This window comes from Zalophus californianus, chromosome 7 (genome assembly GCF_009762305.2).
Source record: "Zalophus californianus isolate mZalCal1 chromosome 7, mZalCal1.pri.v2, whole genome shotgun sequence".
NCBI lineage: Eukaryota > Metazoa > Chordata > Mammalia > Carnivora > Otariidae > Zalophus > Zalophus californianus.
Window position 1 is genome coordinate 111,792,492 of NC_045601.1, and position 26,742 is coordinate 111,819,233.

Genomic DNA, 26,742 nt, shown 5'->3' on the forward strand with positions numbered 1-26,742 from the left:
AAAATGCAAAAAAAAAAAAAGGGTTTCTTTTGCTTTACTAGATATGGATAGCAAATTAGTGCCACGTTATAAAACAATGGTAAGTGATAAAATTATGACAATGTGGAACTTGAATTCCATTTTGGAAATAATCCATTCAGGATCTCGTTTTTCGCTTCTCAAATTACTCTTCCTTGTGATTTGGGTTTACGGATACGTTTTTTTCCAGGCACAAGCTTTCTCTGCATTCAATGTGATGATGCCGCCCCCTGGTGATGGAACGCAGCAACACAAACCATCACGGTGAAGACCGGCTTGATTCCCCCTGCAAGTGATTTGTTCAGGCAGTGCTCCCAGGAAGAAACTGGTTAAGGGAGTGGGGGAAGTGGGACAGGCAAGATTAGTCGGGCAGGGTATGATTGAGGACAAAATCCTGTAGAGGGAAGCCTTAACACTGATCCTTCGGGGCACTCTGGAATGTTCCACCTGGAAGCAGGGGAGCTTGAATTTCCTGCTCCATCACCCAGCAGTCTTTAACTAAGGAGAGTTGGGTTGAGGGTGGGTGGGAAATAAATCCCAGGTACTGCCTGCTCTTTGTGCCTGCCAACCAAGTGGCTCCAGTTGTCCTGAAGGGAAGGGTGAATGTGGGCTATCAAAATCACACAGAGGGGCGCCTGGGTGGCTCAGTCCTTAAGCATCTGCCTTCGGCTCAGGTCACGATCCCAGAGTCTTGGAATCGAGCCCCGCATCGGGCTCCCTGCTCCGCGGGAAGCCTGCTTCTCCCTCTCCCACTCCCCCTGCTTGTGTTCCCTCTCTCGCTGTGTCTCTGTCAAATAAATAAATAAAATCTTAAAAAAAAATAAAATAAAATCACACAGAAGCGGGGGTAAAAGAGATTCAAGGAGACATGCTAAGAACGGGACAGTGTCTGTTACAACATCCTCTCTATTGTTTTCTTAATAAAAATAAGAAGTGAAAAGGTCACAGCTGATCAGAGGCAGATTTTAAGTTATTCTCCTAACATTTTAGGGAGAAATGTATTACTACTGTAACCTGTAGTTTAAAAGCAGCAGAGACTCAGCCCATCACATTATATTCAAGAATAACACTACTGACACTGAGTAACACCACCATATTCTAGTCCCCTACCCACTGAGATGACTAGGACTTTAGTATTCAATATAGTGTATACATATCACATAGAAAATTTTGAAAAATTTCCCAGAAATTTTTAAAAAAGTGTTTAATGGTTTTCCAGTCCCTGGATGATGAAAAATACTTAAACTGTTCCTCATATCCTTCCCTGTGAAAATTGGATATGTCTCAGACACTTACACTTCTTACACTCTGGCAAGAACAGTAAGTTAAAGTAAGAATTGTTATTTTTCAAATGCAGTGTTTAACACTCTCCACAACTTCAGCTCCCTCATTTCCAAACGCCCTGGAAAATACCCCTGAAAATCAGGCCCATAGAGATTTAATCCTGTCTCTCCTCCAACCCTTCTTGACTCTGCTGATAAACTGCCAGGTGGCTGTCACGAGGACGAAACATGATGGACAAAAAGACACCAAAAGACACAGGCAAAGGATTCAGATCTTAGTGCAGGTGAACTTGCCCGCACGCAGAGCGGAAGCCCAGAAGCTTTTCCAGTTTCCTCGGGCCCCAAGTCCATGGAGGTACCCAGCCATGGGGGTACTGCTGGCCTGGTACAAGCAGCCAGCAGGGCCATTCCATCTCTCCGGCTTTTTATAACCTACTGTCCCCTCCTAACTGTCCTTGAGATTCTGGTTACCACCCAACCTTCTCCCCAGGCTAGCTAACCTCAGTAAATTACTGCTTGTTCACTGCGAGGCCAGGTAAATCCGCACTATCTCTCTAGGACCCACCCATCGTCCTGAGGACTCTGCTTGCCAGGATGTGTTTCAATTTAGTTTCAACATTCACATTAAGTAAGACAAATACCCCGAGTTCTTCTCTTCAAATGGCGATCTTTGAACAACACGCACTTATTATTATCCTGATAAGAGAGTAAAGTGTCTTTACCTGCACAAGTTTGAGATTCCAGGGTGGGTGGTTAATCAAACCTTCTATTTGAACCTGGTTGGCTACGGCAGCCTGCAGCTCCATGTGGGTACTACTATCCAGTTGTAATCCCGGAAACAGGTCGTTGATTAAGCTGAGGAACAGGGGTTCATCTTCGTCAACCTAAAATGGCAGAGAATAAATATGCTTCTTCAGTCAAAAACTAATTATGGGCCAGCTAAGCTCATAACACTTATCGCTGGATGCCCAGAAAATCACGTACTACTTCTCCTAACCAGACTTGTATCCTCTAGAACCAACTCCTAAACACCACCCCTGAATCCACATTACCTAGAGCATTGTAGCCAGAGCCCTTTGGCATTCAACGTTTTCTACAATCTACTGCTTCAAGGTTTGATCTCATTACTTTATCATATGAATGCTGTGCTTCTCACAAACAGGTGTATGCATTAACCTTAAAAACACGATTCATAGTCCCAACCTCATGAAAATAGAATACTAATATTTCATTTAAATTAGGAAAATATCCATAACCCTACCTGCCTGGTTCATCCAACATTGACTGGAAAACTCCATCAGAGCAGTGTCCTGCCTTCCTTATAAGCCGTAGGTTTGAGTAAACTGACCCTAATCCTCATTTTCTCCGTCTTTAATATCTACATCACCCCCTTCCCAACTGCTGACCCCTTTTGATTTCTCCTTATTCCCTGGGACTCCTCTGATGCCTTCTGGAGTTCTTCTCTAGCAGTTTCAAGAATACATTATGGAGGGAGGCAGTGAGGTGTACTGGAAGGAGCAGAGGATTTGGCATCAGAAAGTCTTGCGGATTTTTGTTCCAGCTGCTCAACTGACCGTGATTGTGGGTGAGTCTTCCAGACTTGGTTTCCTCATAAGTAAAAGGGCAATAAACACACTAGCCATTCGTATCTCACCGAGTTGCTGAGAGGCGCAAACAAGACAAAACCCCTGAAAAAGCTTTGTAATAGGAAGGAACTACATGCATGTCAGCTGTTAGCATCTGTAACTAGAACGGGAGCTTCCTGAGAACCACTTCTTCCTCAACCTTGTGCTCCCAGGGCACAGACACAATACATAACACATAGAAGCCCTTGAATAAATACCACGCAAACCTGTTCATCAGCTCGTTCAAGGAAGCTGGCTATAATCATGACAAGCATGAAAGCAGTGAGTAACTATAATCATCTTCCCAGCAAACTTTCAATGTGCTTTTGGACAATAGAAATGGTGTTGATATTTTGGGAGAGACACAGATAGCTAAAATAGGCTTAGACATATTCTGAGAAAGCAAAAGTTCCCGTGGTTCTCTGTGAATCCAGGAAACCGGGATTTTCATGTTTAGAGTTCATGTTACATTATGAGTAATGGTGGAAGGCTGGACTGAAATTTGGGGGCCGGAGCCCACTGATAAAGCCTGTTTTATGGCTCACTGCTGATAAGAGGTTGCATTTCCAGCCCATGCTGGGCATACAAGGACATGGGCTTTTTGCCTTCTGGAAGCATGCGGGTAGCTTCACATACCCGTTGTCCCTGTAATCATTAATGCTCACAGCTCAACCTGAGCCAACCCCGATGTATCAGCTAAGGAGGGAAAAAGCCAGGTTAAAATCTGGAAGGAGAAGGGAATTCGGAGAAGGGGAGGTACCAGCTTGGAAAGGTTCATGTCTCTCAGTCCTCTCATGACAGTGCTTAGCTCACTGTCTTCTGGTCTGGCTCTTTTTTGAGCTCCAAGTGTCCTCAAAACAGATAGAATATTTCTCAACCCAAAGTCGTAATGAACCTAAAATGGGGAAAAAAAAAAAGGTTGTTTCATTGAACAATCCTAAATGTAGACTCACACCGTATACACACAGGTAGATATTCTGATATGTACACAGTGCTGTTCCGAGGGGCTGAGCTGCAAAGTTCTATTAGCTCCAGTCTCTCACCTTTCCTTTGATTGCAAAATGACCATTCCATTGAATGGTCATTGGGAAGTTCACGCTTTATTTTTTTTAAGATTTTATTTATTTATTTGAGAGAGAGAGAGAGAGCAAGCACTAGCATGGGGAAGAGCAGAGGGAGTGGGAGAGGGAGAAGCAGACTCCCTGCTGAGCAGGAAGCCCAACAAGGGGCTCTATCCCAGGATCCCCGGATCATGACCTGAGCTGAAGGCAGATGCTAACCATCTGAGCCACCCAGGGGCCCCATGGGAAGTTCACACTTTAAATATAGTTTGAGAATAACACAGTGTGATACAGCCCATACAGCAGATTTAAATGAGTAACCAACAGGTTACACACTCTGTGATTCCATTTCCGTAACATTCTTGGAATAACAGAATTATAGAGAAGGAGGAGAGATAGGGGTTGCAAAGGGTTAGGGATTTGGAAGAAAGATGGGTGTGGCTATGTAGGGGTTGCATGAGGAAACCCTACAGTGATAGAACAGTCCTATATGTTGATTGTGGTGGAGGTTACGTGAATCTGCATATGTGACATAACTACATAGTACTACACACACACAAACACACACACAAAGTGCATGTATAGCTGGCAAGCTCTTAATAAACTCTGTGAATTGTACCGATGTGGGTTTTCTGGTTATGTTATTTGTTATTGTACTATAGTTACAAAATGTCAACATTGGGGTGCCTGGGTGGCTCAGTTGGTTAAGCGTCTGCCTTCGGCTCAGGTCATGATCTCAGGGTCCTGGGATCCAGTCCCACGTGGGGCCCCCCACTCAGTGGGGAGTCTACTTCTCCCTCTCCCTCTGCCCCTCCCACTTGTTTTCTCTCTCTCTCATTCAAATAAATAAATAAAATCTTGAAAAAAAAAAGTCAGCATTGCAGGAAACATGGTATACAGGACCTCCTGTATATTTCTTTGCAACTTCATTGAGACTCCATAATAATTTCAAACTAAAGAAAGGTTTTAAAAATACATTATATTTATTATAAATATATTTTACAATTATAAATATATTTTTATTTAAAATTATATATTTAGAATTATAAATATCTTCTAGAAAAGAATTGAGATTTTTTTTAAACTCACTGATTAACATTTATCAAAGTAAAATTGCCAAGTAAAAAATCAAGTTCTACAGCTGGGGGGTAAATAGATTTACAAAGTTACCTGTTTGGTAAGTTGCTCTTCACAGAGTTTGTAAAGAACATAAAACTTTTGAGCCAAGATAACATTTTCAAGAAAACCACAGCTTGCAAGTTTAACTCGCATAATGATCTGAAAATTAAGATTGTGAGATTTTTTTCAATAACGTTAGTGAAAAACAAGTAAAGAACATAAATTATATTATGTTTTTAAATCCTGGTGCCTACCTGTCTATCAGGAACCATCATAGCAACAGTTCTAAATTGAATTTTTAAGTTTTCTGGTAGTTCCTGGCGCCCAGCGTATCCAGGGTTCTAAAAATTAAAATTGATTTAAATTAGTGATATAATTTTCATTTCATGAATACAAATACATTCAAATTCCCAGTTCATATTCTAAGGTGGTATTGAAAAACATTAGATTCATAAAACATCCCTCCTTTCTCAAAAATATGTATTGGACCATCCATATTTTTTAAGGTCATATCACTCCCTCCTACATATTTCTATTTTCATTATACTAACAAAGTGATACACACACACACATACACAGCACTTTTTGTAACAAAAATTAAGCATCGATGTATCTGTTGGTTAGATAATAGAAAAGAAAAGAAAGATGCATAAATACCAGGATCATTATGGTCTAAAATAGGTTATTGAAAGCGGAAGAAAATTCAGGATTTTATACTGATCATTACTTAGGTAATTCTTTGTTTTATCTTTTCCATTATTCTCTGCAGTCAGAATGATAGACTTCTCTGGCTGACCATTAAAAAAAAAAACCCACAGGGGTGAGGGGAAATAAAGACGGGAATGATGAGAAAAATAGTAAAAAGGACAAAAGTAGAAGTGGAAAGGAAGCTAAGGACTCACAAGTAGCAATGGTTGAGGATAGTCAAGACCCAAAAGCTCCAAGGGAGAGATGAGGGGTTCAAAGACTAGTAAGGCAAAGAGGGCTCAGTTATTTTTGGAAACTTTCAGTCCCTGAGCATTTCTTGGGCACTGTCCACAGGCCAGATACCTTGCTCAGTGCTGGGAATACAGAGGTGGCTAATTGCCCTTCATTGCTCCTTCTTTTCTCTTTTCTCAGTCACAGGACCCCAGTTGCAAACTGGGTGTATCATCACCCAGATTAAAAACTACACTTCCCAGCCTGCCTTGCAGCTGGTGTGATTAAATTTGACACCATGAGATGCAAAGGAGCACACAGTGTCTTTGCTGCTTGTTTGAAGAGAGTTGATTCAATCAATTGGCTGCAGCAAAACAGATGCTTCTATAGCATGTTGGGTCTTAAGGTAAATTGAAGATGGAAATCATGATGGTGTAGAAACACAGGAGGATCATAAGAGAAGAAATCTTTATGTATTAAGACACTATTTTTCATGTTTCAGTTATTTACAGCCTAATGCAATATCTAATTGATATTTCCAATATTATTCTTAATCCAAGGAGACTTTCTTCTTTTAAATTGTTCTAAACCACAGTATCACACAATAAATTCATTCATCACATTTCCTGAGTTATAACTGATCACTTCTGGATTATTATTATTTACCCCCAACGGTTTTGCTTAGGTTTGCTTACAAATAAAGCTTATCAGAAAACTTCCTGATTTTGCTTTCTATAATTTATCTTTGCCCACTGAGACACATAAAATTCAGATTATGTTGTGTTATCTTGCATCATAGAGATTTAACTATATAGAGAATATATAAAAACATGTGACATGAGAGAGAGATAAATCTTTGAGGTTTTAAGTCACTGAGATTTGGGGATTGTTACTGTAGCTAGCCTATTGGATACAATATGGAAAACATTTAGCCCCCCACCTTACACATAACAAGTGCTCACTAAACAGTCCCTAGTATTATCATTAACCTATTACTATTTTATCTTCTCTCTAGGCTATTTTTACTACTTAAAAACATCATATGATAAGAGAGAATCACTCATGACCTCTGAATGTCTATCTTTTGCTAACTAATATATGCTTTGTTTTATTTAAGTCTATAGCAATTAAACCAATCACATTGCATTTAAAGACGAAGTTCTCACCATTGTTAGGAAGATTCCAAATTCTGGATTCAAATCAACACAATCACCATCAGAAAAAATGAACTGTTTTTTTCTCTCTTTTCTTGCTGTCAAAACAATATAAATCTGTTGGGCTGCCACTGATAATACAGGCAATTCAATTCTGTTAAACTCATCAAAACAGCCCCAAGAACCGGACTGTGCAAGACCTGGCAGGAAAAACAGTTAATTTGAAAAGTTTTACTTTGTAATATACCTGCTACCAAGAAGAAGAATCACTTCTCTAAAGTGCTCTCAAACAATTATATATTGAAATACAGCTTATATAAAGTGTCAAATCTGGCTGTTTGTAAAGACATGCCTAATTCCAGTGACATCGAGAGGTTTAAGTATTTGTACATCATCCTGGAAATAATGAAAATAGTGCACTGCCAAAATCAAAGTATAGACACGTCATTACGCCCAGTGATGCCAGACGATGATAAATTTTGTTTCAGTTTGGAAGCACTGCTTCCAGTGGGAATGGGGGCTGAAAGAGCCATAATGGTTGGGGAGACTGACATAATGAAACCCACAAAAATATGTGGGTCAGATCACCCTGTTTCTTTCCTGTTGCAATGAAAGACATGTGGGGATGCTAGGTGAGACAGAAAATGGTCAAAGGGATTTTTATTCCTTACAAACTCAATACAAAGAAAGACTTCAGTAATTATGAAGAACATTGCTCCTGTCTTATTTCTAAGTATGAAAACCTTCATTATCTTCAGCTACATGAAATGTTCTTTTTCCTTTTATGATTGCCGCTTTCCCCCAACCCCCCCGGCCGTTTTTCTTTCCTTTCCTTTGGGAATTTTCATTACACAGATTTTGGAACTTTTGTATCTATCCCTGTGACCTTTAGGCTTTTCTGTCAAACTTCCCATTTTTCTCTACAATGTATTTAGTCTCTTGGCTCGATTATTTAACTCAAAAGAGGTTTTTAATTCAGTAATTTATTTATTATTCCAATGGTTATTTTTTTCATGGCAACCAATTTTTTTCCAATCGGTTGTATGTTATGAATTCTTGAATCCCTCTGAAGCTACTGATTTCATTTACTGTTTTCCCGTTTCCTCTATTAATCTGTTTAGTGATCAGCAGGTCTCTTAGCTGTTTGGGGTCCCTCCTGAATTTCTTCAAATCTGTTTTTGAGACTTTCTTATCTCTGTATATGTGCATATTGCCTCATCCCATTTACCAATTCCTGTTTGCAGGATGCATGCCTGCCCCTGGTGATTTGGGTGAAGGAATGAGAGAAGCAGGAGAGCTTCCCCTCGGGGTCTGGAGTTTTACCTTCTGACCTGGTGCACTGCTTGCCTCTGGGCACAAGCCCCCACCAGAGGTTTATCTTTGACAGGACTCCCACTTCAGAGAGCTGAGTTACAACTTTTGTACAGAGGAAAGATACTGGACAGAGCCACTTCCTTTTCTTTTTCTGTGCCGTCTGTAATCATTGTGTCAGTTTGGGATTTACGTTGTGCTCTAGTCTGCTGCTCTCACCCATTCCCAACCTTCAGGCTAGGAGTCATCTACAGAAGAATCCTTCTCTCTGATGAAGGAAGTAATTTTCAGGGTTCAAAATGGTTTAAGCGGCAATTATAAAGAATAATTTAATGAATACCCATGCACCTACCTATCAAACCTTAACAATTTGCTTCAGATTTCATGCTAAAGAATAAAATATTAAAACTACAGTTCAAATCCACATATGTTTCTCTGGGATCCGCACTCCCTCCTTCTCCAGAGGTAGCCTGTATCCTGAATTCAATGCCAGGGGTTCCAGGCATGCTTTAAACAACTGCCCTTTTGCATGTATTCATGAACACTGTACATTTTGCTTATTCAAGATTTGTATGTGTGTATCTATCTATAAAACACTGTATATATACTCCTGAAATTTGATTTCTTTGCTCAACATTCTTTTTCTGAGATTTATCTAAGCTGATACACATAAATCTAATTCACTATCTTAAAAGACTATACTGTACATTAATAGTCACCTTGCAGGCAATACAATGGCACTAAATTCATATCTTTCAATAGTTACCTGGAGTGTAAATGGGCTAAATGCCCCAATCAAAAGACACAGGCTATCAGACTGGATTAAAAAACAAGAACCATCGATATGCTGTCTGCAAAACCCTCATTTTAGACCCAAAGAAACCCCCAGATTGAAAGTGAGGGGGTGGAAAACAATTTACCATGCTAATGGACACCAAAAGAAAGCTGGGGTGGCAATCCTTATATCAGACAAATTAGATTTTAAACCAAAGACTGTAATAAGAGATGAGGAAGGACACTATATCCTACTTAAAGGGTCTATCCAACAAGAAGATCTAACAATTGTAAATATCTATGCCCCAAACATGGGAGCAGCCAATTATATGAGGCAATTAATAACAAAAGCAAAGAAACACATTGACAACAATACAATAATAGTGGGGGACTTTAACACCCCCCTGACTGAAATGGACAGATCATCTAAGCAAAAGATCAACAAGGAAATAAAGACTTTAAATGACACATTGGACCAAATGGACTTCACAGAGATATTCAGAACATTCCATCCCAAAGCAATGGAATACACATTCTTCTCTAGTGCCCATGGAACATTCTCCAGAATAGATCACATCCTAGGTCACAAATCGGGTCTCAATCAGTACCAAAAGATTGGGATCATTTCCTGCATATTTTCAGACCACAATGCTTTGAAACTAGAACTCAATCACAAGAGGAAAGTCGGAAAGAACTCAAATACATGGAGGCTAAAGAGCATCCTACTAAAGAATGAATGGGTCAACCAGGAAATTAAAGAAGAACTAAAAAAATTCATGGAAACAAATGAAAATGGAAACGCAACTGTTCAAAATCTTTGGGATGCAGCAAAGGCAGTCCTGAGAGGAAAGTATATAGCAATACAAGCCTTTCTCAAGAAACAAGAAAGGTCTCAAATACACAACCTAACCCTACACCTAAAGGAGCTAGAGAAAGAACAGCAAATAAAACCTAAACCCAGCAGGAGAAGAGAAATAATAAAGATCAGAGCAGAAATCAATGAAATAGAAACCAAAAGAACAGTAGAACAGATCAATGAAACTAGGAGCTGGTTCTTTGAAAGAATTAACAAGATTGATAAACCCCTGGCCAGACTGATCAAAAGGAAGAGAAATGACCCAAATCAACAAAATCATGAATGAAAGTGGAGAGATCCCAACCAACACCAAAGAAATACAAACAATTATAAGAACATATTATGTGCAACTCTATGCCAGCAAGTTAGATCACCTGGAAGAAATGGATGCATTCCTAGAGATGTATCAACCACCAAAACTGAACCAGGAAGAAATAGAAAACCTGAATAGACCTATACCACTAAGGAAATTGAAGCAGTCACCAAAAATCTCCCAACAAACAAAAGCCCAGGGGCAGATGGCTTCCCAGGGGAATTCTACCAAACATTTCAAGAAGAATTAATACCTATTTTCCTGAAACTGTTCCAAAAAATAGAAATGGAAGGAAAACTTCAGAACTCGTTTTATGAGGCCACTATTACCTTGATCCCCAAACCAGACAAAGAACCCATCAAAAAGGAGAATTACAGACCAATAACCTTGATGAACATGGATGCAAATATTCTCACCAAAATACTAGCCAATAGGATCCAACAGTCCATTAAAAGGATTATTCACCACGACCAAGTGGGATTTATCCCGGGGCTGCAAGGCTGGTTCAACATCTGCAAATCAATCAACGTGATACAATACATTAACAAAAGAAAGAACAAGGATCATATGATCCTCTCAATAGATGCAGAAAAAGCATTTGACAAAGTACAGCATCCTTTCTTGATCAAAACTCTTCAGGGTATAGGGATAGAGGGTACATACCTCAATATCATAAAAGCCATCTATGAAAAACCCACAGCAAATATCATTCTCAATGGGGAAAAACTAAGAGTTTTCCCCCTAAGGTCAGGAATGCGGCAGGGATGTCCAGTATCACCACTGCTATTCAACATGGTATTAGAAGTCCTAGCCACAGCAATCAGACAACAAAAAGAAATCACAGGCATCCAAATCGGCAAAGAAGAAGTCAAACTCTCACTCTTGGCAGATGATATGATACTTTATGTGGAAAACCCAAAAGACTCCACCCCAAAACTGCTAGAACTCATACAGGAATTCAGTAAAGTGGCAGGATATAAAATCAATGCACAGAAATCAGTGGCATTCCTATACACCAACAACAAGACAGAAAAGAGACAAATCAAGGAGTCAATCCCGTTTACAATTGCACCCAAAACCATAAGATACCTAGGAATAAATTTAATCAAACAGACAAAGGACCTGTACTCAGAAAACTATAAAATACTCATGAAAGAAATTGAAGAAGACACAAAAAAATGGAAAAACGTTCCATGCTCATGGATTCTAAGAACAAACATTGTGAAGCTGTCAATCCTACCTAGACAATCTACACATTCAATGCAATCCCCATCAAAATACCATCCACTTTTCTCAAAGAAATGGAACAAATAATCCTAAATTTTGTATGGAATCAGAAAAGACCCCACATAGCCAGAGGAATGTTGAAAAAGAAAAGCAAAGCTGGCAGCATCACAATTCCAGACTTCCAGCTCTATTACAAAGCTGTCATCATCAAGACAGTATGGTACTGGCACAAAAACAGACACATAGATCAATGGAACAGAATCAAGAGCCCAGAAATGGACCCTCAACTCTATGGTCAACTCATCTTTGACAAAGCAGGAAAGAATGTCCAATGGAAAAAAGACAGTCTCTTCAACAAATGGTGTTGGGAAAATTGGACAGCCACATGCAGAAGAAGGAAACTGGACCATTTCCTTACACCACACACTAAAATAGACTCCAAATGGTTGAAAGACCTAAACGTGAGACAGGAGTCCATCCAAATCCTAAAGGAGAACACAGGCAGCAACCTCTTCGACCTCAGCTGCAGCAACTTCTTCCTAGAAACATCTCCAAAGGCAAGGGAAGCAAGGGCAAACATGAACTATTGGGACTTCATCAAGATAAAAAGCTTTTGCACGGCTAAAGAAACAGTCCACAAAACCAAAAGACAACCGACAGAATGGGAGAAGATATTTGCAAATGACATATCAGATAAAGGGCTAGTATCCAAAATCTATAAAGAACTTCTTAAACTCAACACCCAAAGAACAAATGATCCAATCAAGAAATGGGCAGAAGACATGAACAGACATTTTTCCAAAGAAGACATCCAAATGGCCAACAGGCACATGAAAAGTGCTCAACATCGCTGGGCATCAGGGAAATCCAAATCAAAACCTCAATGAGATACCACCTCACACCCGTCAGAATGGCTAAAATTAACAAGGCAGGAAATGACAGATGTTGGCAGGGATGTGGAGAAAGGGGAGCCCTCCTACACTGTTGGTGGGAATGCAAGCTGGTGCAACCCCTCTGGAAAACAGTATGGAGGTTCCTCAAAAAGTTGAAAATAGAGTTACCATACGATCCAGCAATTGCACTACTGGGTATTTACCCCAAAGATACAAATGTAGGGATCCAAAGGGGTACATGCACCCCGATGTCTATAGCAGCAATGTCCACAATAGCCAAACTGTGGAAAGAGCCAAGATGTCCAACAACAGAGGAATGGATAAAGAAGATGTGGTATATATATATACAATGGAATATTATGCAGCCATCAAAAGGAATGAGATCTTGCCATTTGCAATGACAAGGATGGAACTGGAGGGTGTTATGCTGAGTGAAATAAGTCAATCAGAGAAAGACATGTATCATATCACCTCACTGATATGAGGAATTCTTAATCTCAGGAAACAAACTGAGGGTTGCTGCAGTGGGGGTGGGGTGGGACGGATGGGGTGGCTGGGTGATAGACATTGGGAGGGTATGTGCTATGGTGAGCACTGTGAATTGTGCAAGACTGTTGAATCACAGATCTGTACCTCTGAAACAAATAATGCAATATATGTTAAGAAAAAAAAAAAAGAAGACGACGATAGCAGGAGGGGAAGAATGAAGGGGGGTGGAATCAGAGGGGGAGACGAACCATGAGAGACGATGGACTCTGAAAACCAAACTGAGGGTTCTAGAGGGGAGGGCGGTGGGGGGATGGGTTAGCCTGGTGATGGGTATTAAAGAGGGCACGTTCTGCATGGAGCACTGGGTGTTATGCACAAACAATGAATCATGGAACACTACATCAAAAACTAAAATGATGTAATGTATGGTGATTAACATAACAATAAAAAAATTTAAAGGGAAAGAAAAAAAGACTATACAGTATTCCACTGCATAAATATACAGCTTAAAAATTCATTCTACTTTCAATGGATATTTGTTTGCTCCTGATAATTTGCTATAACAATGTATGAGTTCATGTCTTCTTACAACTTGTGAGAGGAGTGGAAATTTTGGGTCAAAAGAGAGTATCTTCAGAACATTTACCACCTGTTGCCAGGCTGTTCTCAGAAGCAGCTCTACCAATTTACACACAGGTAGGAAGTAATAACAGCTATAATTTCTACACATCCTTACCAACAGTGGTTTTGCCAGACTTTTCCATTTTTGCCAATCTGGCAGGAGTGAGACTGGCATCTCATTATTGTTTTATTTTGGGTTTCTTAATGATTGGAAGAAAATCTTTTTTAATGCTGGATATTAATTTTTTTGTTAGCTATACATGTCAAAATATCTTCTCCCACTCTATAGCTTATGTTTTGTTCTCTTTCTTAATTGGAGAAATATCACACAAGGACTGTGTATTCATATATATATAAATGTAGATATAATATATATGACTGTGTATTCATATATATATTTCAGATATTATGTACATATGTTAAAGGTGAGAGCTGGATGTGAATTCTCAGGATATCTATTACAGGGATATTCTCATATCATATTTAAAGGAAGGGCTGCATGGGTGGCTCATGATTTTAATACAAGGAAGCTCCAATGAACTTCTCCCCTACCGTACCCCCTTTCTTCCCTCCCAGAGGGAGGGACTGCTAGTCTGAACTTTGTGACAATCATCCTCTTGCTTTGCTTTGCTTTCTTACTATTTCTGTATACATATCTAAATGATATATATTTTTAGTTTTACCTATTTTTTAATTTAAATAAATTTAATCATACTATATGTGTTTTTGTGAGACTAGTTTCCTTCACTCTATATCTGTGAGGCTGTTCTATGTCAATGCATCGTCTTGTAGTTACTCATTTTCATTGCTTCCATAGCGCTGTTATACACAATTTCATATATATATACATTATGTTTTTCCTTCCTATATATATAATATATAAATTATATTTTCCCAATTGATGTATTTAGGCATCCACTCCACTGTAGAGGACACTAGAGTTGTTTCCAGTTGTTTGTTGTTTTAAGCAATGCTGCAGTGAACATCTACACACAGACCCCAGTGCATGAGTGTCATTTCTCTGACTATAGACCAGGAGGTGGGATAGATGAAAATACACATGGTGTGGTTTTTTCCAAGCAACTTTTTTACTCCTACCAGTAGCTGATGATTGTTTCTGTTATGCCATACCTTGCCAATGGTCAAAAATGTCACACTTAAATTTTTTCAATCTGGTGTGTACAAAATGGAATCTCTTTATAATATGTAATTCTTCAATTGCTGGTGACTTGATTTTCTTCATTCATGAAATGCATATTCAAGACTTTTTCTCTGTTTTCTATTGGATTATCTTTCTCTCATTCATTCGTGGGCATTACTCATGTATTTGTGATCCTAATCCTTTGTAGGTAACATAGGTTGCTAATGCCTTTCCAAATTTCTGGCATGGCTTTCCTCTCTTTGGTATCCACCGATGAACAGAAGTTTTTAATTGAGGGTAAGCCATGTAACAATCTTTACTTTATGGCTTGTGATTTTTGTATTAAAAATCCCTTTCTCTGAGAACAAAGATATTTTCATTTATTACCTTCTAAAAACTGTATGGTTTTGCCCACCACATTTAGGTGTTTAATCCCCAGAACTGATTTTTATATATGGTGTAGGCATCCAATTTTTATGTGTGTAGGGATCTGATTTCCGTTGTTAAATATTAATCATCTCTTGTCCCAGAATGATTTATAGTAAAGTCTATCTCTTCATCACTGATTTACAATACCATCTTTGCCATATGTCAAATGTCCTTGGCCCATTTTTGCATTCTCTATTATATTCCACTGGTCCATTTATCAATCCCTGCACCAATACCACCATCTCTAAATTCTGTTCTGAATGATATCTTTCGTTTCAAATGGGATTTAATTCAGGAAGGGAAGCCACATGTGTCATGGGTTTGCTATCTTGATCTTATCCCCTCCACCACTGTTTCAGGCAATAATAAATTGATTTCATTTTCACAATCCAATACACATTCAATTCATGGACTAAAATGCCAGCAATAGCACTGAACCATATGAAATTGATGACATCTAGCCATTTTGACCCAGAAAAATGGCAATATCATATGCACCAACCTATACACATTTTAGTGGTGTGGAATAATATCCCTTTAGGTTAATATCAGAAAATAATGTTAAAGAGCAATAAAAATACATTCACCAACAATGATTTCACAGTGTTTGACACTTGCCTTTAAAAATCCGTCCTAGCCCTCGGAAATCCATTTGATCTGAGCAGTTAAACACGACCACGTATTTCCCCAAACATCTTCCCATGTCTTTCGTAGTTTCTGTTTTGCCAGTGCCCGCAGGTCCTGCTGGAGCACCTCCCATGTTCATTCCCAAAGCCTGCGCTAAAGTGATATAGCATCTGCAAATGGGAATCAGAGAAAGCACCAGGAGTGTGGGAGAACACATTACTGCCCCAAAGCACAAGCCAGAGTTGGATGTGACTGGAATGTGCCTGTTTATTTGAGAATTTGAGCCAACCATGTAAAAGAGGCTAGAGTACTTGATATTCACTAGAGGTAGTACAGTGATTGCAAACATTTCTTGAGACAAGTTTCTAAACTCCTCAACCCTGACTTAAAACCTTCAGGCCTTCCTTGAGCTGTGGTCAGGATAAGTCGTAAGTCAGGGAACCATATAAGCCGGGGTATACTGGCAGATGGGGAACAACTGGCCCTCCAGGAAAAATAAATAAATAAATCTGATTTTCATGTTTGCCAATTGCAGTGGTATGAATACTTCCACTAGGGCTCATGACAAGCTACTGACGTGATATCACAAAACTGGGAAGAGATGCATACAGTTGACTCTCAAAAGCTGGTATAAGGGTGCCTGGGTGGCTCAGTTAGTTAAGCATCTGCCTTCGGCTCAGGTTATGATCCCAGGGTCCTGGGATCGAGTCCCATGTCAGGCTCCCTGCTCAGTGGGGAGTCTGCTTCTCCCTCTGACCCTACCCCTCTCATGCTCTCTCTCTCTCATTCTCTCTCTCCCAAATAAATAAATAAAATATTTAAAAAAAAAAAAAAGCTGGTACGAGTCAACTCCAGGACACCATTGCAAATAAATCATTTTACTACGAAATTTTTCACTCATTGAGGTAAGTATAAAGAACAATATAATGAATCTTCTTGTATCCATGATCCAGCTTAAGTGATATGTGTTTCAGATCTAAGTAAAACTTAGTGAAGCTTCCTGAGACATGAAGATTTATATGCAAACCTCAGTGGAAGAGGAAACTCCTGGACACGTTTATGCTACAGTGGTACTGGGCATACAGAAGGAGGCTGGATGAATCAACAGACTAAAAACATAATACCTGCAGGCAGCCCTATTTAAAGGAACAACAGAATTAATCATTCTATGACCCAGTTTAAGTTAAGCCTATAAGTACTTATTGAGCATCTTCTATGTACAGCATATTGAACTAGGTGCTGTGGGATACGTAGAGATGAAAAAGGCCCAGTTCTCTCTGATGTCACATACTGGAAAGAACTGTGAGGAGATTGGCCATTGCCTGTTTATTCATACCGGGCCAAGAAACTTGACTTTAGGTATCCATTTCTACATTTGGAAAACCAGGAGACTAAATTCGATCATCTCCAAGGTCCCTTCCTTCTTTGCAATTCTAACGACTTCCCTTTATGGTGCCAGAGATATTTTTCATCTTGCAATCTAAAATTCATTACTTTATTACCCACAATGTTCAAGCTTGCTTTCATTCTTTTATCTTTTTCTGCTTCACAAAAATGTAATGCAGGTGTATGTTTAAGTAATAACCTTGGTTATTTCATTGTTAGACTGACTTTGATGAGCTAGCATAGACCTAACACAACAGCAAGATGCTTTTGTTAATATTTTGTTAATATTTCAAATGCAATTTGAAAGCAATGTTAAGCACATCGTTTAATTACAAAGTGGAATAACAAAAACTGAGTGTCCTACCTATCTGTTAATGGAGTGATGACAAGACGGTCGGTGCATCCCAGAAATTCATTCTGGTAAATAAAATCCACATCTGTAATAGACACCACAGTTTGATCCAGATCTTCCTTAAAATAAAATCTACTCTGTTTTAGCCATTCAAAGTCAGTAACTGATTTGATATGCATTTTTACCTTAAAAACATGAAATACAAAGAGATTACATACTGAATTGCAATAGCATAAAACACAAGCATATAGGCAGTTTTTATTCACTCCTTTGTGAACTGATTCTCATTTATTTAACATATATTTCTTGGGTCCCTCCTTGGGACTGACACTGTGCTGTGAACACAGACAGGCATTGTTCCTGACTTCTAGAGCTGACAAAAGAAGATAAAAGACAAACAGATAAGCAAGTAACTGCAAAAACAGTATGAAAAGAAATTCAGGGTTCATGGAAATATGTAGCAAGAGGATCCTAAGGTAGTCTAGGGGGCCTGAAAGGGATACTTGGAGAAAGAAATATTCAAACTACAACCTGAAAAAAATAGTAGGAATTACTCAGGGAAACAAAACCAAAAGAAAAAAACAATTAAGTTTTTTAAAAGGGTTGACTTTGTCCTAGGCAAAGACCCAGAAGATCTGGCTGCATGTTCAAGAAACTGAAAGAAGTTCAGTACAGCTAAGGCATCTGGGACTTGAGAGAAAGAGAGAGTTGAGGCTTCACAGGACATGGAAACAGAGTTGAGCAGTGTTCTCACAGCAAAAGGAAGCCGTGGAAGGGATTAGCAGGGAGTGCACAGTCAGTTACGCACACGTGCCTTCCTATACCAGCACTGTGGCCAAACCCACCAACCTGCCAGGTCATCAGCATACACCTATGGGCAAGTGGTCCTGGGCTCCCACAGCTGTGCGTGCAAGAGAGAGAAACCAAGGAAGCACATTTAGGAACAACATCCCACCACAACCACATTCTCAGGCTCTTCATGATTTTCCCTGGGCAAACTTGGAGAAAACTCGGTCCTGCCCACTCAGGGCAATCATCACAGGAAAGTGGTAAATGATCCCTATCACTGCTCTTAAACTCGGTCCCACTTCCAGGTCATTCAGCTGGCTTCTGACAACCCTGCCATGTTCGGGCCTCCATCTAATCAAGTCTCCATGCTGTGTACAGTCTTGCTTTTTGTCATCATCATTTGTTTATGACCTTGCTTCCCCCTGAAGTTAGGAATTCTGGCTTCTGGGCTAAAGCACAGTTTGTATTCATCACTTTAAGGGGCAACTTTCAGGTAACATGATCCAGTGTCTCCCCCAGGAACTCTCTCTCCCACATAGGACCTGCAGCCATGGAAATGCTGTCAACTGGCTCCTCTCAACAATCCTTTAAGATGGTGAGGAAGAGACAGAAGATGAAGAAAAAAGAATAGCTAATACTGATTGAGCTCTTACCGTGTATCAGGCTGTTCTAAGCATCATACATGGAAAAATAAAATGCAAATATGCCAGCCGTGAGATCTCATTTTAGTTGGGATGCCGAGAGACCATGAGTTCAATAGTAATTAAGACAAAAAGAATACAGTTATGTGGTTTTAACTGTGTATCAGTTTTTCTTTTTAAAAATCCATTCTGTATATAGAAGTAAAGCTTTGCTCAGCGCTTAAATCTGAAAGAAATTTCTTCCATGGGATTTCAGCTTCAAGAGTCAGCGAGAGAGGGGCGCCTGGGTGGCTCCGTTGATTGGGCATCTGCCTTGGGCTCAGGTCATGATCCCAGAGTCCTGGGATCGAGCTCTGCTTCCAGCTCCTTGCTCAGCAGGGAGCCTGCTTCTCCCTCTGCCTGCCACTCCCCCTGCTTGTACTCTCTCTCTCTCTCTCTCTCTCTCTCTGTCAAATAACTCAATAAAATCTTAAAAAAAAAAAAGAGTCAGCAAGAAATGTTAGCCCCATGCTCTTCGCAGATATAGTAATGGATTCCACAGGAGTTTCTTGAGGTGGACTTCAAAGAAAGCCAAAGTATGACAGTAACTGCAATTTAGTGAAAGCAGCTCTCTAGATGGTAAGGAACCATGGTCTGAGTATGCAGCTCTCTGGTGGCTGGCTTGATCAGAAGATCCAGAGATATATCCTAAAGCAGTGTTTCCTCAACTCGAACATGCATATATGAATCACCTGGGAATCTTGAAATGCAGATTCTGATTCAGTGGGGGGTGGGGGAAGGGGGCTGGAGATTCTGCTTTTCTAACCAGCTCCCAGGAGATGCTAATGCAACTGGTTGGCATATAATAATACTTTGAGAAGTGAGGATCTAGATTCCAGGGGAATAAATGGACTGCACGTCCTTCAACCTTCCATAAATATGACTTATCTGATAGAATTCTTTTTTTTAAGATTTTATTTATTTATTTGAGAGAGAGAGAACAAGCAGGGGGAGAGGGAGAAGCAGACTCTCTGCTGAGCAGGGAGCCCAATGTGGGGCTCGAACCCAGGACCCCAAGATCATGACCCGAGCCGAAGGCAGATGCTTAACCCACTGAGCCACCCAGGTGCCTTGATCAGAGCTTTTGATACAAGTCTGAAACCAGTAGTCTCTGATCATATTCTCTAAAAAAGAGCCCCAAGTTGTATGAATTACATGTCTCTGGTGTAGAAAAGAGATGTCTTTAAGATGAATCAAATCAATTGATGGTTGTTAAAGACAAAGATAGTCAGATGGTGTTATATCAAAACCTCCTGGGCCCCTACCCTATAATGATAACCACTGCTTTAGGAGAACTTTAGCTTGCTCAAGACCTCTGGTTAGAGTTCTGTTCCTGGAGGGAGTTCAAATACCACCCCTCCTACTCTCACCCTACAGAACCTTGTCCAAATCAAGCCCATGATGCCCTGTTGGACACTATCAATCAGACAAATATCAGTGAGACTTCTCTGAAGCTTGATTCTATTTGATCAAGACTTCTTTCTAAATGAAGCAAATAACTCATGACCAATCCCACTTATACTGTATCATGTCCCTGGTGATTTGGTATAATGGAACAAGTAGTTAGTTCACATCTCATCAGCTGGTTCCAGACTTTCAGAATGCCATATATGAATATACACATATGGTTGTTTAAACCACCAAATAGGGATATTTGTAGCCATGGTATATATGGAGACAGTTGCAGAAAAGGACCAAGTAGATGGAAGGTTCATATACGTTAGAGAATAGATATAATACCTAATTATTCATTATTAGGAGCACTAAATTGTTAATTAGTACACTAAATTAGTTTAAGAAAAAAAAAGATACTTTACCAAGTCATCAAAAATATCTCTCTGATGCACATGGATGGTAATCAGAGTTTCAAACTTCACTCTATCAAACTTGCTTAGGTCATGTGTTGTCTGACTAATTAGAGTATTTAGAAGATCCAAAAATTTCTGATTGGTTATGTGCATGATTTTCCTGTCATCTTTTGCATTATTTAAAGCCTCTTCTGAATCATGTGTCCACAACATCTGAATTCCCAGAAGCCCCACCTATGCATCCAGAAGAAAAATAATAAGTAAATTTGCCAACTGTGTAAAGCACGTCTTTGATAAAATTTGGTGGTCACTCACCCAATGTGAAGGTGAACAAGGTTGACCCACTTTAAACTAAAAAGAGATATGCATTTCTCCACTCCCAAAAGGGGAAAAATAAACATTTAAAGTTCTAACTACTGATATTTAATGACTTCAATGCAGAGAGATAAATAGTAATTTAAACGATGGCTACCATTTATGGAGTTGTATGTGTTTTATGAAGGATGCTTAGGAAATTTTTCTATAAAGGGTCTGCGACCACCAGATAGCTTCATATGATGATTTTTCTTTGTCAAAGAAAGCAAACAGAATTACTAGACTCATTGTTGAGTATTTTTCTGTAGCAAGGTTTCCCAAAGGTCTCTCTGCAACTTCTAGAAACAGTACACTATCTCCTTTCTTCCACTCTCTCTATCATCTGTACCTTTTCCTACATCTACTTCTCTCTCTATATATTTATCTGGAGGAGAGAGAGAGAGACAGAAAATGAGAAAGGGGAGAAGCTAGTACTTTTTCTCCTGATGACGGCATAAGGAAATTGTGACTGTCACCTTGCCTACAATTTCTACCCCGGGAAAGGAGTAAAATTGTCAGAACATGGCCCACCCTCACCTTGCCGCACCAGTCATCCCTTTAGGAGCTTTTGTTCACCAGCAGAGTCGAGCAACAGATCCAAGATCATTTGGACCAAAGGCAACCTCACATTTGGTGGAGGGCTGAGAGCAGAGTGAGTGGCATGGGGATACTACCGGGCACAGCATTTAATGTGGCTAAGGCAGGAATATAACCCTTTCCTTATCCCTGCCTCCTCAAGACTGCAAACTGTTTTCTGCTAGAGCAGTGGCCAATCCTGCGGGTCTGCAGGTGAAGATAAATGAAGGCACCCGACTGAGGTGAGAGCAACCTGATGTGGAGGAAACCTCCCATGTCAGGAAGCTCCCAGTAGCAAGCCAATTCTGACTCCGATAGCAGCAGCTGGTGGCACAAGAGAGGAAAAGCAAAGAACAAACAAACAAACAAACACCCAAAAAACAAAAATACCCAGCAGTGTAAGGCTATCTGATTTAGAGACACAGACCCACAATCTCTGAGAAATCACAGCTTAGTGGTATATTCTAAAAACTAATCTTTAAAAGCCTGGCTGGCTCAAAGCATGCAACCCTTGATCTCAGGGTTGTGTAGTTCAAGCCCCAGGTTGGGTATAGAGATTACTTAAAAATAAAAGGACTATCCTGAGTCACCAAGGAAAGTTTAAATTATGTTTTTTACTCAGTTTATGAAGTCAGGAGACTTAATGGTGAAAACTGGAGGATGTCTCATTAAAATAAAAATAAAACAAGAATGCTCATTCTCCTCAGTGTTACTGCCTGTAATAAGATGTTAAAAATGCTAGAAGGGAATACACTAAAATGTTAAGTCCTCATTTCCAGATGGTAGAAGTAAGTAATGTATATATTGAATAAATATGCATGTATAGAATATATACTGGATGAATATATACCTTAATTACTCTTTAAAGCAATTTTTCCAAATAACTAAAATTTGCCCGCTAAAACTGTTTAAAATTTCATCTCCTTATTTGTGTCGTATACACACTACGGAAAATCCTGATGGCTGGTCAACCTTCCTGCTATATCCTGCTCAACTTCACTCCTGCTCTGAACTTGCTTTCAGCTCTCCACATAATGTTGACTGCTCTGTCTAGACTAGACTGATCGTCTCCTCCAGAACATACGGGCGATCAGCCCTTCCTGGGAGAGGGAGAGTATACTGATTGGGTCTTACCAAATGAAGTATTCTATAAAACTTCGTCACAAGGGTAATAAAGCTGATAAGGATATTAGAGTTTGCCAAGGAGATTATACAATACGAAAATATTAAATACAATATCAAAATATTCTTTCCAATAAAGGTTGATTCTGTATCAGTACTTGTGTCATTTGAATAAGTAATTTCCTATCATTTCAGCTGTCTCCACTGTGTGTGCATTAAGTTGGGATTTGGAGGCTGGGCTGGGAGGAACAGTTCGAGAAGTACGTTTGGGTAAAAACTACCTATATTTTCCTCGGATATCTCTTGCCGCCTTCTCTCCCACACTATCTCTGACCCAGATCACAAAGCATCACTCTTCATTTATTTTGGCTGAAATTTGAAAATTTGAATGCAACTGCTGGCTCTTCTTTTCCTGCACCAGTTTTAATAATACTTGGTGCATCGTGAAGCGTTCCTGAGAGCCTTAGGACGTGAGAGCTATTCAGGAGAACACGTGCTCCAACCCCAGGCTCTTCAAGGTCCTGTCCTGTTAGGAGGTTAGTTGCATGACAAGGCCTCCTTTAACAGACGATGCCAACTTTTAATCCCTTGAAGTGAAGATACACAAAAGGCGAGATGGATTTTGTTTCAGCAAAAGCTATGCTCATTCCTTTTATATAGGTCTGTATTCCTGTCTGTATCTGCATCTCTATCTATCCACACATAGACATATGGAAAATATGCCATCTAATCCATACACACATAGATGTCTTTCATATACAGATAGGTGTGTCTTGTATGTAAGATGACATTTTCCATCAGTGAGCTTAGTCTTAGTGTTATCCTTAATGATGGGAGAAGAGTGGCAAATCCTCTTCCGGGGAATGGGATGGGTTGGCCTAGAACGGTGTAGGCAGACATGCAGGCAGCTGAGGGTGGGAAGGCCTCCCTAGAGTTCAGAGCTACGACAGCTGCCACACCATCAGGCCAACTGCTTCCCGAGTATCCTTCCCCCTTATTTCCATCATTCTAAACATTATATAGTCTCACCTGTGCTGGGAAGTGATTGAGGAAAGGTAAGAGTTGAAATCCTGAATCGCTGATTTGGTAGAATGCAGATCTAATTATATTATGTAGGGACGACATCTGCATTTTTAACAAATCCATAAGCCAAATCTCCACAGGACCTTTGGCCATAATAGGACCATCCAACTAAAAAATGTATTACAGATATATTACAAATTGATAATAATTTCTTATTTTTACAAATGTCACACTTCACTTGATAAATCATAGTACCTCAGGGCAAAGCAAATAATTTTACACAGTATATTCAAAACACGAGAAAGATCAACTAATATTGTAGGTGGAAGGAACTAGAAACATCATCTGGTCTAAAATTTTCATCTTCCAGATGATAGAACAAGTCTCAGAGAAGTCAAATAAGTTATTCAAACTCATTTGTAACCAAGACAGGGTGAAAGGACTAGACCCCAAGTCCACCCTCCTCCCCCACTCTCTGTTGTTCAAAAGAGAATTGCATTCTCCTCAACCTAAATTTTTGAAGAAATCCAAATAACAAAATTGTAACCAAGTTAAATTACAATAATTTTTTCTCCTTCTCTTGATACGACGGCCAGGATATGATCGTAGTCTTTTGCATGAAATGTCACCTCATTTATGTTGTCAGATACTGCAGGGAGATGTGGCTACAGAAAGCACAAGACAGAGCAAAAACATCATACATGAGACTAAACACAAAAGCCACTGAGGCGTATTTAAAAGCCTTAACATATATTGACTTTGAAAGAGATTAAGAATTTACCTCATGGTGTCAACGAATAAAGACACAAACAAAGCACTGCTTTGACCCCCAATTGACTTGGAGGCCCACTTTTTAAGATCCAGCCCCACAGCCTGTTTCCTGCAAATGCCCTTGTTCCACTATCGAGGCTGGACTAAGACTGTCGCCTTCCTCCACATGGAGACTGAACCCCGCACTTCCTACCCACGTCCCTCCCAGACACAGCTCTGTCCTGCTTCTCTCCTGTTTCTCTCTCTGCCTGACACAGCTTTGACTTCCCTCCTCTCTTTTTGCTTCCCTCCAGCTCCCTGGAAACCAGCAAGGAAGACATTAGTAGTGGCTTCCCAGATTGCCAAACCAGACACAGCTCTGGAATGGGGTGTTTCAGTGCCTCCCACACCTGGTTCTTTGTCATTTTTCTCTGCTTTCTGGAAGTACGGCCCTTGGAAATGGCTAAAAGCACTTGAGAAGCATTTGGATTTGGACAAATCTAAACCACAATCCCTATTTGATCTAAAAATATTTAGACTAAAATGCTCACAATAATGAATTACATTTGGTGAGCACATACTGTGTTCTAGGTACTTTCCAGTACACGATCTCATGTAATCCTTATGACAATCCTTTAAGGTGGGAACCATTAACATCCTTATTTTACAGATGAGGAAACTGAGGCACGAGAAAATTAAGAAGCTGGTTAAGGTCACTCAGCTGTATAATCAGTGACTCTTGCCTCAGGTTGATGAGCTCAGAATACACAGAATACACAGAAAATAGGACATTTTATCCTCAACATAATTTTTAATACTCTCCTGCCTGTTCTTTTTAGATGCTAACTTCATTTTTATTATTAATTATGTATGCTGTGTAAAAAAGCAATTTAGGTAATAGATTTTAAGATTATACCTGTATGGTGTGGGAGTCACTGGCTTGTCCAAGAATTTCCAGGAGAACTGGATCAGATACAAAGAAGAATCTTGGAAACAGTAATCTCTTCTTCTCCAAATACCTTTAAATAAAGTCATGTTACCAAATGACTTTTTCTGAATTATTAATTTTTTTAAATTTATTTATTTGAAAGATAGAGTGAGCAAAAGAGAGAGAGCACACATGAGCAGGGGCAGAGGGAGAGGGAGAAGCAGGCTTCCCCGCCGAGCAGGGAGCCCGATGCTGGGCTCGATCCCAGGACCCTGGGACCATGACCTGAGCTGAAGGCAGATGCTTAATGACTGAGCCACCCAGGCGCCCCGAAGTTAAGGGTCTTGAGAAGAGTGAATCCTAGATGATCCAGATGAGCCCTAAATCCCATCATAAGAATCCTCATAAGGGACACACAGGAAGAAGAGGAGAAAGATATGAGAAGACAGAGAGATCTAAATTATGTAGCCACAAGCCAAGGAGCTCCTAGAGCCACCAGAAGCTTGGAGAGGCAAGGAAATACTCTCCCGTTAGCACCTTCCGAAAGTGCTGACACCTCGATTTCAGATTTCTTGCCTCCTGAAGTGTAAGCAAATAAATAAATGTCTGTTGCTTTAAGCCACCCACTTGGTGGGAATTTGTTACAGTGGCCCTATAAAACTACTAAAATGTCTTAACTCCTCAACCCCAAATCTATGGGGTCTTTTTTTGCAGGAAAATTAAATTTATGCTAAATTCCTAGAGCCACTTCAGCCATCCTTACCAAACCAGAAATGCCGTCAATATTATTTACTTGTATGGGATAAAACACCATCACATATAAAATGAGAGGAAACTTAAAACTTCAGCTCTTACCCTGTGAGTGACTTCTGACATACTTCCAACTGTTCGTGCAAATGAGGTAAAAGCTGCCCCATGGTTTCATCTCCAACACAGCAACTGATCACGTTGGGGTTCTCGTGAGCTCGCTGCATTATCTTCATCCATGACTTGTCAATATTCTGAAACCGCTTTGCTTCCTAAAAACAAACTCCTAGTTAGGAAAAATTAGCATTTGAATAAAGCAAAGTCTTCATTTTGGAATTTCCTAGAGTTCCTCAGACCAGCTTCTACTC

General features: G+C 39.8%; 1 protein-coding gene across 6 annotated transcripts in view; it reads right to left on the reverse strand.

Moving 5' to 3' along the window:
- Positions 1–26,742, reverse strand: part of DNAH8 (dynein axonemal heavy chain 8) — a 417,769-nt gene that overhangs the window by 195,705 nt on the left and 195,322 nt on the right. For all 6 annotated transcript variants that reach the window (XM_027603620.2, XM_027603615.2, XM_027603616.2 and 3 more), the window contains 12 exons: positions 26,483–26,646; positions 25,616–25,718; positions 24,510–24,614; positions 23,956–24,117; positions 20,884–21,108; positions 17,610–17,782; positions 15,851–16,029; positions 7,191–7,378; positions 5,361–5,447; positions 5,158–5,265; positions 3,687–3,821; positions 2,024–2,185 (listed from right to left, as the gene is read on the reverse strand). In XM_027603620.2, coding sequence (XP_027459421.2) covers positions 2,024–2,185; positions 3,687–3,821; positions 5,158–5,265; positions 5,361–5,447; positions 7,191–7,378; positions 15,851–16,029; positions 17,610–17,782; positions 20,884–21,108; positions 23,956–24,117; positions 24,510–24,614; positions 25,616–25,718; positions 26,483–26,646 — 1,791 coding nt within the window. The remainder of the gene's footprint in view (positions 1–2,023; positions 2,186–3,686; positions 3,822–5,157; positions 5,266–5,360; positions 5,448–7,190; positions 7,379–15,850; positions 16,030–17,609; positions 17,783–20,883; positions 21,109–23,955; positions 24,118–24,509; positions 24,615–25,615; positions 25,719–26,482; positions 26,647–26,742) is intronic.